The 13876-nt window shown below is 43.9% G+C and overlaps 1 protein-coding gene across 1 annotated transcript in view; it reads left to right on the top strand.

The window, feature by feature from the left end:
• LOC147706462 (uncharacterized) overlaps nt 1–13876 on the top strand; it is a 265480-nt gene that overhangs the window by 218876 nt on the left and 32728 nt on the right. Inside the window, exon 30 of the mRNA XM_086932975.1 lies at nt 10377–10532. Coding sequence (XP_086789101.1) covers nt 10377–10532 — 156 coding nt within the window. The remainder of the gene's footprint in view (nt 1–10376; nt 10533–13876) is intronic.

Genomic DNA, 13876 nt, shown 5'->3' with positions numbered 1-13876 from the left:
TATTTACCTACATCTGGCCCTAGATGTTATGTTATTTTGTGGGACATTTTGAGGAATTGTTGACATTTTAAAATTTTTGACATTGTCGTTTTTTAATATTTGGTCATTCTCAAGGGAATTTTAGTCTATGGTGCTAGTTTCTGTACTCTGGATTTTTCTTTCCATTTTTACAGTAACCTCATGAAAATATTAGCTCATGCTGTCTGTTGCTAAGCCCACTTCAAAACTGTGCCTCCTTAAGGCAACTACTAGGTCCCTGGGGACTTTAAAACGGCAGATTGCTTCCCTGGCTGATAGCACTAAGTGCACCTGCCCCGTGGCCTGCTAAGCTCTGCAGTTTACTTATGCTTTTCTATATCTCTGGCATTGTGAAGGATCGATCTTAAACCCAACAACATGTGTGAAAGAGCAATCATTTGCAACTTCAGTGATCCCATTCATAATGTCAATGGCAATGTGATATGTGAAGTTATCATTGCTATCATTTTCAGTGTCATTTGTATCTTTGTGTGAAGCCACGAGCAATGGATATCAGATAGACTTCTAGCCGCAGATTCCTTTCATTAGGATTCCCCAGGCGTTCGACTGGATCCAGAAGATTTATCGTAAGCAGTACTCCTGCATGCCGGAAGGTGGTATCGCATGCAACGCCCCGACATTCCGGGCCAGAGTAGAGAGGAAGCTCCTGGGAGCGGTCTCGGAGTCCGAGATCCTGGTCACACTCCAAGTCGTCGGGACACTCTGGTAAGGTCCGTCAAAAGAAAATACATTTTTGAAGAGCTGACGAGAGGAGGGAGCGTCGACATTCAAGGCCTGGCTCTGTGGTAGAGCCGGTGCCGATTTCGTGCATCCCTGATTTTCTGGGGTCTAGAGCGACCCGCGCCTAACTAAAGGAATTTTATGAGGCCACGAGCCTAATATTTGGGCTGCCCGACCCCTCCAGCATGCCTTCGGGCCCTTAGGGTTTGGCAGGGGCCCTATCTGGTTCCATGCTTGCAACTCCGGCCTAGGCTCTATTTGGGCCACATGGATCTATTCATGGATCCAGACCAGTGCTGGTCGTACCAACTCGACTTTCCCCGATGCTAGTCTCGATGGCAATGCTCCCAGCGGTGCCATCCCCGTTCTTATCCTTGACTTCAATACGGAGTTGCAGGAGCGTCACCCGATGCCGTATCCAGTGTCTACTCAAGCCTTGCCTCCGAGTCTGAGCCCCATTCCCTTGGGTTAGCACTCAAGCAGGACTGGGAGGGTCCCTGGAACCTGAAGAATACCAGCCATAAGGGGAGAACCCTTACATGGACTGGTGTGATGAACTGGATGAAGCCATTGGACTGGCTACTTCTCTAGATACTGGTATGCTTTCTCCTCATACCGTGGCTACGGCGGTGGGAGCCTCTTATGCAGTGGTGATGCTGAGGGCTTCTGAGGTCTTGGACTGTCGTGTAGTTCCTATAAATCTATATAGGATCTGCACGTTCAGACAACATAAACTGTGGGACTGATTCCAGACACCCCCACCGGATATGTTCGCCTGTATACCTGCTAGCTCACAGTGCCACTATGAACTCCTCTTACCAAGGAGAGAGTAGTTCCTGGCAACTATCGAACATGACAACCCTGTCCCCTCAGGGATCATCGAACAGTACAGTACTTTTTGCTCAGTTCCTCGTGGTTACTTTGTCTCAGAGAGATGCACAGAATAAACAATAGGGGCGTTTTCAGTAAGCATTTAATGAGCCAGCATCACTCTAGTGTGAAATGTGTGCTGCAACAACCATAAGACCGAAACGGATATAAACTGTTATAAGCACCAAAAGATTAAATAGATTGTAGACTTTTACCATAGTGCTAGAACCATAGATCTATGCAGGCATATAGATACAGGACAGTAATAATGTGTACTCCTACGATGCAAACCCCAACTAGATGTACCTAAATGTACCTTGCATGTATGTAGGTATATATCCAAGAATCCCCCTAGGATAGACCCAACCCCATTACCTGAAGTGAGAGAACGAATGACCCCCATCTTGGTCTCGAGATGGACACCCTGTGAGGGAAGTCAGACAACTGCGTGCTGGAGTGACTGTGTGTAGGAACCTCAGCGTCTCGCATCAACGTGTCAGCATGGATGTTTTTCTCCTCTGCCTGCCCCAGCAAAGATATGGTTCTTATATACCCAAAAGGTACGCTCAGTGGTTCTACCTTGCTGTGTCAAGTCGGCCGAGGATGACGATGGGGATGACCCTTATACATACTTATTATGCAGGAGATGCAGAAGATGGTACTCCTGTGATTCTGAGAAACCTCAAGAATAATAAATGAGGCTTGTTTTCGTAGAAACTGCACAACATTTATGCAATACCTAACTAGGTAAAAAGTTAGCACATACTAGTTATGTAGTACAATGGTATGGTAAATGTAGGTGAAAGGTTAGGTGACTCCCCAGGCCTATATTGGGGTACTTTATGAATCATAACAGGACCTTCAGTTGCCCTCAGTGGCAGTCAAGACTAATGTCTTGACAGAGTTGCTGCAACTAGGACTGTCTCCCTCCGAACCACTGCTCCTGTTCAACAAAGCCATCACAGACGTCCTTTTGGGGACTTGGTCCAGACCCAATGTGGGGGCTCCTGTAAATGGGGTGATCGCCCGCCGCCATTGCCCCACTCTGGGAACTCACATTTCCTCATCCAACACCCTACCCCAGAGACCCTGGTTTCCCAAGCCTCAACGTCCCACACAATTGGCACATTACCCACTGCACTCCCTCTCCGGATGGAGAATCCAAGACATTGGACTCTTTGGGGAAGAAGATTTTTTCTTCCGGCAGCCTGGCATTGCAGTCCTTAAACACCGCATGCCTTTTGGGTCTCTACTCCTACACTCTGTGGGACATAGTTGCGCGGTTGCTGTCAATGGTCCCATTGGAGGTTCTGGCCGGGCTCTCTCAAGCTGTTGCTGATAGGCAAGATGCAGCAAAGTTCACTATCCCTTGTGGACTTGACATGACCGACTCACTGGGCAGAACGGTTTCATCGAATTTTGCCTTGAGGCGCCACACCTGGTTGAGGACAACTGGCTTTTCAGGGGCTGTGCAATCCTCTCTTATGGACATGCCCTTTGATGGCACTGGCTCTTTGGAGACGAGGCGGATTCGTTGCTTAAACGTGTCAAGGACAGTCGGGCTATGCCCAAGTCCTTGGGCCTTTCTATGGCCTCACGTTACCCTCAATCCACTTTTAGCTCCATACATGGCTATGGAAGGCGTTTTCAGCCACGGTATTACTCTCCCGCCCATGTTCGCTAGCATTTGCGTGGCCATGGGCATGGTAACCACAGACCACATAGGTCAGGCAGCCAGCAGTCTGGTCAGTCCACCTCCCCACCTGGCAGCTGCAGCCTCCAAACCGGCCTAATCTGCCATCTACCAACATGGACCCACAGTTGGCAGCAGGATTTACCATCACCTGCCCCACTGCCTCCGTAACATCGGACATGTGTGTTATGCAAATTGTCCGAAGCGGCTACTCCCTCCCCTTTGTGACAAACTCTTCCTGCAAGCCACAATCTCAAGACCGGCTGACGGAGGATCATCTGTGCCTATCCTGCCTGGAAGTCACACATCTTTTGACCAAGGTTGCCCTAGAGTGTGTGGGGCGAGGCCAGAAGTAGGTCGTGGTTGATTTTCCTGCTACTTCCTGGTGCCCAAAAGGACAAAGGTCTGCATCCTATCTTAGACCTACAGCACCTCAACTGCTTCCTTAAGAAGCAGAAGTTCAGAATCCTCACTCTAGCTCAAGTCTTGTCTGCTCGGAACCCAGGCGACTAGATGCCAGCATTGGACTTGCAGAGTGCATTTTTCCAAATTCCCATCTTGCTTGCCCATCTGTGTTACCTGTGGTTCATGGAAAGCCAAGTGCATTTTCAATTCACTGTGCTCCCTTTTGGCCTTACCAGCATCCCTCTGGTGTTTACCAAGGTGATGGCAGTAGTTTGAGATAATTTGTGAAGATCAGGGATGCCAGTCTTCCCCTATCACTACAACAGGCTATTGAAAGCGGCCTTGCCCCAGGCTCTCATCTCTCACCTGCAGACTACGGTGGGCTTCCTGCACTCGCTGGGGTTCACTATCAACATTCCAAAGTCACACGAACACCCTCTCAGACACTTCCTGTGGGAAATGGCCCTTTCTGCAGGGTCACCTCCAAACCTTTTGCATTCCTCCTCTCCTTTTTCTGACCTTGTTTTTGTTGATTTTGGGACACTGGACACTTGACCACTGCTAAAGTGCATGTACTCTGTACTCTAAACATGGTAACATTGGCTTATCCACAATAGACATATTTAATTATAAGTCCCTAGTAAAGTGCACTATATGTGCCCACAGCCAGTAAATTAAATGCTACTAGTGGGCCTTCAAGCACCGGTTGTACCACCCACTTCAGTAGCCCTTAAGCATATCTTAGGCCTGCCACTGGAGAGCCTGTGTGTGCAGCTTTAAACTTCAATTTCCTACCTGGGAAGTGAAATTTTACATCGATTTTACCAGATAATACAGAGTGGACGATCAGCAGTTTGTTGGGTTCGCTGGAGCTTTAAAAATTAACTGGACCTTCTCCCACTGAGTTGTCCTAGTCATTAAGATTCCAAAAAGCTGTCTCCGAAGGGTCTTCAAGTCTCTACATGAATCTGTGTTATGCCTTGTTCAAAGGGGCCCTCAGAAGGGTGTTAGTGCTCATTCCACCAGAAGAAAGGTTGCTACTATGGCTTTGGGTATCCCACTTTTAGGTACCTGCCAGGCAGTCACATGGCTTCTGTACACACTCTCACCAGAAACTACTTTGTTGATCCCAAATCCACAGGGAGGGCTATTTTGCTCTCTGTCATGCTGGTCTTTCTTGTGTACGTCCATTCCTCTAAGGTGGAATAGCTTTTAAGTGAAAATACTGTGGTTAGAAGTATCGCTCAGAAGACTATGCTACTTATCTTCGGTCACACTCTAAGGTGGATGCTCTCTCTAAATGCAGATTCCTCCTCCCCATTTTGTAAAATGGACTTTCAGGAATTGACAAAGTTCCATGCTAGTCAGACACTGCCATTTCAATTTGTTAGCCTACCTCCGCCTCTGAGTCCCGGGAAGATACAATTCATAAAATGCATCATATCAGGATGTTTGACGGCCAGTGGTTCCACCTGTTGCCATGCAGGAGCTGTTTTGATAAATTTCCAGATCTGGTCTGGAGACTTGGGAGAATCTCGTGGGAAGGACTCTTTGGGTACAGAGTATTCATCACAAAGAACCTTATCAGAGGTAAGTAACTTATTAATTTGGACTATTTTAAACCAAAATTAAAATATTGACTGATGAATTGAGTGTTGTTCAGTAGCCTCTCAATTTTTAATACAGTCTGTTAAGTTAGCTGTTTTGTGTGAATTTACTGCAACAGGATCCCCTTTCTATGTAACCATTGCAAATATAGTAAGGATTTGTTAGTGGCACGTCGGCCTGGAAACTGGAGTAGGAGGTATCTTTGCATATATTAAATGCAGAAACAAGCCGGCAGTACTACTGACAACCACTAGATGTGCCTTCACAAGGAAATGCTACCATTAAACCTTAAGTTTTCTGTGCAAGGACATCTCATACTTCAATGTGTATCTGTCACAGGCTTTTTTTCTCAAAATAAGCTGTGCCAGTCTGTGTCTGAGGAAGCTTGCTCTTCCAGGTAATTATCGAACTTTAATATTGGTAGTTCTCGAATTTTCAAATAAAATTTTTTAACAAACTTGATGGGTTCGGTGTTGGGATCAATAATTCATCACTTTTATTTCCCGGTTTACAGTAGTCCTCTTGTTTCTTCTTTTGAGCCTGTTCATAATCTTTCTCAATAGCAGTGCTTATGTAGCATCTCATCAAGAAGCACTGGAATATCTCCCCGCTGTTTCTAAGGATATCAACATCTGCCAAACAGTTGCAACTCATACTCAGAACTGTCGATATGTAACACTTCATACTCCATTTAGTGACTTTGGATGGTGGCTTCATGTGATCAGTATGAGATCTAAGTTATTTCACAATGCAGAATGTTTTGATTTTATCTTAGTCTTAGAGGTTATTTTAAGATATATGATTTCAATAGGATTAATCTTGTGAGTGCATCTGCGATGGAAGATGTTTTCAGTCAGTTGAATTCAGTTCATTCAGACATGAACTTGGTTAAAAACTCTGTTCTACTGCTCCATTAGAGAAATACGTTGATATAATGCAGCCTGGGAATACCGTGCATCAATATTGCAAATGGAAGTACTGTCTTCATGCCGTGGTGCTTCTCCTACCAGCCCATGGTGATTTAGACAGAGAAGGGTCATGGAATCTGTCGATGGAGGTACCATGAAATGGATTCGGAGTCGATTGATTGAATAGGATGAGATTGTGAGTGAGACAGAAACTTACCATGTCCACTAAAAGATTTCTGTTCAGTAACCTTGTTAAGTGGCATAGTCCCAGAAAATGGTTGGATGCATTCAATCTAAGAGCTTTCTATACTGGTGTATTGAGAGATCTGATCTATTGTTGCAATTTCATACGCCGAGTTCTCAAGTTGTGTACTGAGCTGGGTGATCAACCTAGGTGGGCCCAGCGGGCATATGCTGTTTTCTCTCCCTTTATTGAAGTATTTGCCCTGTGGAGGGAAATATCAGAGAACAACTATGCACGCTGGTGTTGTACCTGCTGGACTCCCATGATGTAAACGAATACCATGTTAGTGACAAAATGGCTAGGAGAACCTGAGCTTCCACGAAAGCATGAGCGAGAGAGTTGGCGAAAAATATGAAGGGAAAGATAGATTTGAGTCGAACAGATACATTTACTGAAGAACAAAATGATATGAACCATTTTTCAGCATCTGCCTTTCTCACGTAGATTAAGATATTTTTTCAGTGACCTCACAGATGACAAAGCAAAATCTTCTAAACCCATCATCAATGAAGATTCTTGGATATACTTAGATATGAAGTTCTTGGGTAATGTTACCAATAATGCTCATTCAATTCCTATGCAATGGTTTCAATGTTAAAATCACTGTATAGGTCACTCAGCAGACTTCTGTACCCACATCAGGTATTATAGATCAGCAATCTCTAATTAACACTTGATCTACCTAAAGCTAACCATGCTTGTCACTTACAATGTTTGCTGTCAGACTTAAATATTTGTTCATGTAGAACATTTATTCAGGTCCGAAGTACTGGATGATAGGAGAAAAACTCTGGAAACAGATGGAGTGAACATCTTGATGGTCACTGCATACCCTGATCGTTATATATCCCTAAATATCTGTGGAAATCTCTCCAAGATCAACCTTATGTGGACTCATTTGTGTTTTTTAAAGCTTTATAAGCACAATAAAAAAATATTTTCCATAGAAAGTGAACTAAAATCATAATCAACCTGTGCCTTTCTCGTCCTCATTCCCTCACTCTTTGCTGGGATTATCAATGTTTGGCACAAATAATGAATCTCTCTGTCTGTTTATATGTTAGATCCCAGCAAACAGTCACAAAAACATCACATATGTAGGTAAACTGTGGTTAAAAAAGAGTGGTTGATTTTTCTTCTACTACTTAATTTATTTAATAAAAGAGATGGAAGGGAATGGACTAGAGAGCTGGGAAAAGATGAAAAAACAACACTGCTCCTTCGAGGGAACCAGCAGTTCCATTCTTTCACCTTGCACAGCATTTAACAATTGTATATTCAGATCGTTTTTCTGTGCCTTTGTGAAGGATCATTGAGAACTGGGACCCTCTGTTTTTTAGCATTCCTAATAGAACAATTCAGTACGTTCTGCTTTCGTGCATGCCCATGAAGATGGCAGGCTGTGGTGAGTAGAAATACCTCCAGCTCTAAACATAGTGTTTCTACTGGTTTCTGAAACTCCAATTGGAAGATCAGAAGCAAAAAACAAGAATATTGTAGTCCCTGCCATTCCTTGTTTATGTCAAAGAATCTGGCTTCAAAGAAGGGATTGCCGGTCACTTGCTTGTCATCTCACCATGCGACGCAAGACTTGTACAGCATTCAGACATATACCACCAGACCACCTTTGACATGAGACTACTTATGGTGTTAAGACCACTTTTAAAGTCAGGACCACCTTCAATGTTTAGAAGCTTGTGTAGAAATTCTCTATTTACAAACGGAGACCCCATTCCTTGGAAGGCGTTATTAAATCCCCAATTGGAAAGACGATGTTAGTGGAAAATTCTGACATTACAGGGACTGCTGTCAAATAGGTGTAACCCTCAAGGTTTAAAAAAAACACCAACAGGACTTTACATCAACTGGAAGAATACTCCAAAATCTTTAGCTAAACAAAATTCCACGTCAACTAAAGCAACAGCCGTTGATACACCAGATGACTTTTCTACTGAACCCCATCACAACTTTCAATTTCATATTCCCAAATGCTTATCTGAACTTCAACCCGCTGAAGCAGGGCCACGAGGACAAGTGAAACAATGGTTGGGGAAATGGGATGTCTAATCTACCATGGTAGTCTTATCTACAATAGGGTGAAAAGGGGTTATGTTATATCACGTTACCTTACAATGCTTCAGTCGTAGCACGGGGAGCTCACTTTTAACAGCATTAAATCCATCAGACTCAGTCTCTGAAAGGAGCAGCCGATAGTTCCCGCCATTTGGAGCAAAGAGTGTCAAATGTAGCCCTCTGGTCCTCACACCCCTCTTTCATCACATATTTAATCTTTTTTTAAACTGAAAATGTGATAGTGTACCAACTGAACAAATTGGGTACAAAACCTGATGAAGGCTCATAGCATAGATCGATATACAAAGAAAACCTGTTTTCTTATAGAACGAGGAGTGAGCTAATTTTGATACTTAACTCAAAAGTATCTGCTGTCTGTTTGTTAGTACATTACAGTTGGGGATGTCTTCTCTCTCATTTTGGCAGATGTTCAGCGTAGATCTAGTAGGTGCCTTTTTGCTCTGGCTGTAGTAAACCCATTAGGACAGTGGTCTTTAAACGTTGTAATGCTGCGCCCCCACAGAGGAAAAAGGAATCATTGTCCCACCCCCAAATTTTTCAAATTATTCTATTCAAATTATTTCTACGTTAAAGTATGTCTAGACTATTTTAAACGTTAGAGGTATGTTAAACCTTTTAAAAAAGTCCCATGATAGAGTGGCATGCTGCTGATCATTTGTTTTCAGGTTAAAACAAAGCACTGCTATCGGCATGATGCTTCTTTTGTCCAGTGCCTGGCGGCCTTCCCCCCGTATCAGTTAAGCCCCCCCCCCTGGTGTCCCACCACCCAGTTTGCAGACTCCTGCTTCAGGAGGGCTAGTGTTTCACCAAATTTTACAGGGGGCAGACATTGAAAATATGAAGAGGGTTCTCATTCTGAGAGCAATAGGCTAGATGGCATTTGAGGACAGAAGAGATCTGAAGGAATTTATGAAACCTTTCCTCACCAGAGATGTGAATCCAGCTATGGAGGAAAGCCAAAAACATACAGACAGGAAGGCTTCCCACTAGAGGTAGGAAAGCTGGCAAATAGGGTTTGGTGCTATTCTGCTGGCTGTGCAAGATGAGGCTACAGGAAGGAAGGCTTGAGCACACAGCTGTGAACTATTTCTCAAGCATCAAACAGATTTCATATTTCTGCATGGGAACTCTACTGCGCCATACCCCAAGGTGCCAATTAACACTCCTATAGCCTAGCTTCTATTTTACTGAAAGGGATCTTCTACAAGGAAGAATAATTGACAGCTCTAAAGTCCACATTTCAACCCCTTCAAAGGACACATTCTGAAAAGCACTTTAATTGCAACGTATAACCTCTTTGCTTAGGTCGTAACTATTGTAGAAATGTAACTGCAAAATTAAGAAAAGATTCTTGAAAAAGATGCATGTCATGAATTGCTTGTTTGTTTATAGTGTGTATTATACACCCAGTTTGCAATCTAGAATTGACATAAACCTCAAAAGAGATGGGATTAAAAATAGAAATAAATATCCAACTACCACTGTCACATTGTCTTCTTTTGTTATAGGTGTGTTATTCTTTCTATAATTGATAGTATTCTGTTTTGTGGCTTATTTCATTTGTAAGTTTTTCTGCTGAGAAATTGTTATTCTTATTAACATTAACCATAACACGGTAAGACTTTACCAATGTATATAAGTAATACTTTTCTATTTATCATACGGACTTTATGATCCTAATTTAGCCCCAACCCCCATTTCCTGCCACTATTTGTATATGTAACCACTGAACTGCTAATGTTCTAGCTTTACAAAGAGAGTAATTTCAAGCTGCTTGTGTTTTCTTGCTTCTTAGGACAAGGGGGAGGACATGTCGAGACCACTGCATAATGAGAAGCAGGAGATCCTGCACGTACGCCTGGAGCTCCTACAGCGAGCTGTGGCCAGCTTGGAACATGAGAAACGTGGCTTGGAGATGGTGAATGTACAGCTCAAGGAGACGCTGCAGCGGGTAAGACTCTGGGCACAATGTACAGTAACAGGCGGTAGAATGAAGCGGAGTGGCTTGAGGGAGATGTGGAAATCGTAAAGTGTGCCTCATGTGTTAGAGATGTTTCTCAGTAAAAAGCACATATCTGCCTCTATTAAGGTTTACAGACGATGAAGACATCTTATTCCCTAACAGACACTGTCTATTAAGGTTTTTAGAGATATTGTCTACAAATGGACCCAGCCCCACTCTGGTTGTCAATAGATGAAAAAGAAGAATGGCGGAGGCATCAGCCCTGCTACTACAGAAAGAAGTGTTTACAAGAACCAAGATGAGCTTCATCACTCTGGGAAAGGAGACTGACCTCTCATAGACTGCAAAATCTTGGGTGCCATTTGCAGTAAAACATCATTGTTGGCGCAGTTAGCAGCTGCCGTTGACTAATGTCTTTGCAAATACCCTTTCACTGGCTAAACTTAAAGTGTTCCTTAGTTTTATGTGACTTGATAGTCCTGCTGCAATTACATCTTGGAGTGCAGAGCCCAGCTAGAAGCCACTCTTTTTCATCTGGTGCCTCATTGGAGGAAATTGACAGACACCAGTAACTGGTGCAGAATGTGATGGAATGGTAGGGGATTGACGAAGAAAAGATTAACCACCCTGCAAGGCTGAATAGTTCGAAACCGAGTTACAGAGAAAAGTAAATGGTGGATGGAATGCTTGAAATAATCTCCACCACTTGTAATTATTCTGAGCAGCATTGTCTTTTTGTGATCAATGTGCCGCTCTAGGCAGGAACCAGCTCTATGCAAATATGCCCTAGTTTTGCCCCTGTAGGAACAGTGAAGCCTGAACTTGGCTTCATGTCCCTCTCACAAGAGGGACAAAAGCGACCCCAGAACAGTTTTCGCTTTGTAGACCTCAACAGTGATGTGCAGCCTGAACCTTGTTGCACAACGAGTACAGAATTCAAGTATGGGTATCCTGTTTTCATTAGGGGGATCTCTTTGAGAAAGAAAAAAAATTGAATGCTTTTTTGCTCACTGTGTCACTCCAGACCGGGATCAGTCATATCCAAATCATCCCTGGTCCTTTGTCTTTACAAATGGTCCAGTCCTAACTGCCAGGTTACGTTCTCTGTTAATTGGCAGTTTGAACTGGACTGCTCTAGCTGGAGCCGGACTGAGGCTGAATTGCATATGGTTGCTCCATGTCTGAAGTGGTACAGTGGTCAATAGGCAATAGACCTGAAATGCAACCCAAAGTTTTGATCAGTGGCTTCGATTAATTCAAGCAGTCCTCTTACTCATTTTTTAATTAGTTTTCACAGTGGAACAAACTCACATTCTTAGAGACAGATAGCAGGCGATGAGGTAAAGCTGAATTTACTTACCCTCTGCACTCCTATCGCTTGTGCTGCTGTTTGTCATAGTCAGAATTGCTCTGCGTAGACTTTAAAGCAGTACCCCCTGTTAGCAGTGGCTTGCGTGTGGATGATGCTGCTGGCGGGCGAAGAAGTCCTCACAACAGTGCTTAGAGAAAGTGTGTGGGGTTGTCCAGGTGACTGCTTTACATATGTCAGCTATTGGATGTTACTGAAAAAGGCCATTGGAGCTGATTTCTAGTGTTTGTAGTGTGACATGAGGGTAGCAAGGAGTGTTGTTTTAGTTGCATGGTAGCAGGTTTGGATGAATTTGACTGTCCATTGAGGATTACGGCCTTGGGAATAGGTTGGCCTTTGTGAGTTTTCATGAATGCTATAAATAGCTGATTGGACTGCAGAAGGGCTTGTAAATGTTAATAAAATACAAGTGATGGGCTCTTTCTGCTAATGAGCCTTGCTTGGGGGGGGGGGAGACTTGACAGTTCTGTCATTTGGTTGAGGTGGATCAAGGAAACCACTTTGGGGAGGAACTTTGGGTTGGTTTGGAGGCTGACACTGTCCTTGTGGCTTTGAAATAATGTTCTTGGAGTGCGAGAGCCTGGAGCTCACTGATGCGCCTGAGATAGGTTAATGGGTTTAAAGAAAGCTACTTTTCAGGAGACGAATTGCCAGGAGAAAGAATGCTAGGGGAGGAATCCATGAGTCTGGTAAGAATCACTTTGATGTTCCATATTGGGGCGGATATGAACTGTGGGGGGGATGACCCTCTGGAGACCCTCCTTGGAGGCCTTGATTACTCCACTTCAAAAGAGGGAGGAATGTTCCCTGTGTTGCATATAAGTGGCAATAGTGAATAAATGCCGTTAAATAGACGTGTAGATGAGGCCTGACGTTTGCCGATGAAGAAGATTGTAGATGATGTCCTGTATGTGGGTTCAAGATGGTTCAGATGATTAGCGATGCAATAATGGAGGTACCTCTTCTATTTTGCATCATAGCAGGCCCGCGTTGTACTTCTACAATATTCCCGTCAATGTACTCCTGCAGGAGGCATAGGTAGCCAAACTTTAAGACCTCAGGTGCCAGGTCACTAGATTGAGCTGTCTGTCTCTCATCTGGCCTTGGTTGCAGTGAGAAGATCCAGCCTGTTGGGGGAGCTTCCCTTTGGGGCTGATGAACATCAAGAAATGTCAATCACCAGGGCTGTCTGGCCCACATGGGAGTGACCAGGAAAAGTGTTAGAGATGTGGACTTGTTGATGCGTCCTGCTGCGCAGGTCTGCCAAGCTGTCATCCACTCCCAGAAGGTACTCAGCCAGAAGATGTATGGGGAGGCAGAAAGTTGGTGCTGCCATGGTATCTTTTTTGATCAGGACTACTTTGTCCAAATGACCTGAAGGAAGGCCTTGCGATTGAGGCATATGTCCAGACCCCCTACATTATCATATGGTCGAAATTTTTCTCCCCAGCCGGCGAGAGTGACATCTGTGGTAGTTGAACAGGGTCTGAAAGGCGCCCTGTTGTTGCTGATCCACCACTGCAGAGAGTGATTGGAACTGCCCTTTAGCAACACTAGATCTTCCCAGTGATCTGATCTTCTGCTTCTCTTCCAGGGGATACAGATCAATAGTCACAAGCACTGAATAGTCCCGCCCAGGTGCGGGACCCCGGAGCAATAGCCAATAAAATATATATATATATATATATATATATATATATATATATATATATATATATATATATATTTATTTTTTTCAGGAATAATCCGATGTAGCGCAGAGCTTTTCAAACAGCTGCAAAAACGGACTCGAACCCAAAATTTAGTGCAAGTTGGTGATTTATTCAGCAAGTGGTGTTCCCATAGTCATCACGACGCGTTTCGCGCTTCACAGAGCGCTTGATCACATGACACAGGTGATCACATGACACACGTTTAAATACAGTCTACCAATGTAAGTCAAACTACAAATGCAATGGAAATG

This window comes from Lissotriton vulgaris, chromosome 7 (assembly GCF_964263255.1).
Source record: "Lissotriton vulgaris chromosome 7, aLisVul1.2, whole genome shotgun sequence".
NCBI lineage: Eukaryota > Metazoa > Chordata > Amphibia > Caudata > Salamandridae > Lissotriton > Lissotriton vulgaris.
Note: the sequence above shows the minus strand (reverse complement) of the source record. Positions and strands in the feature narration are given on the sequence as shown.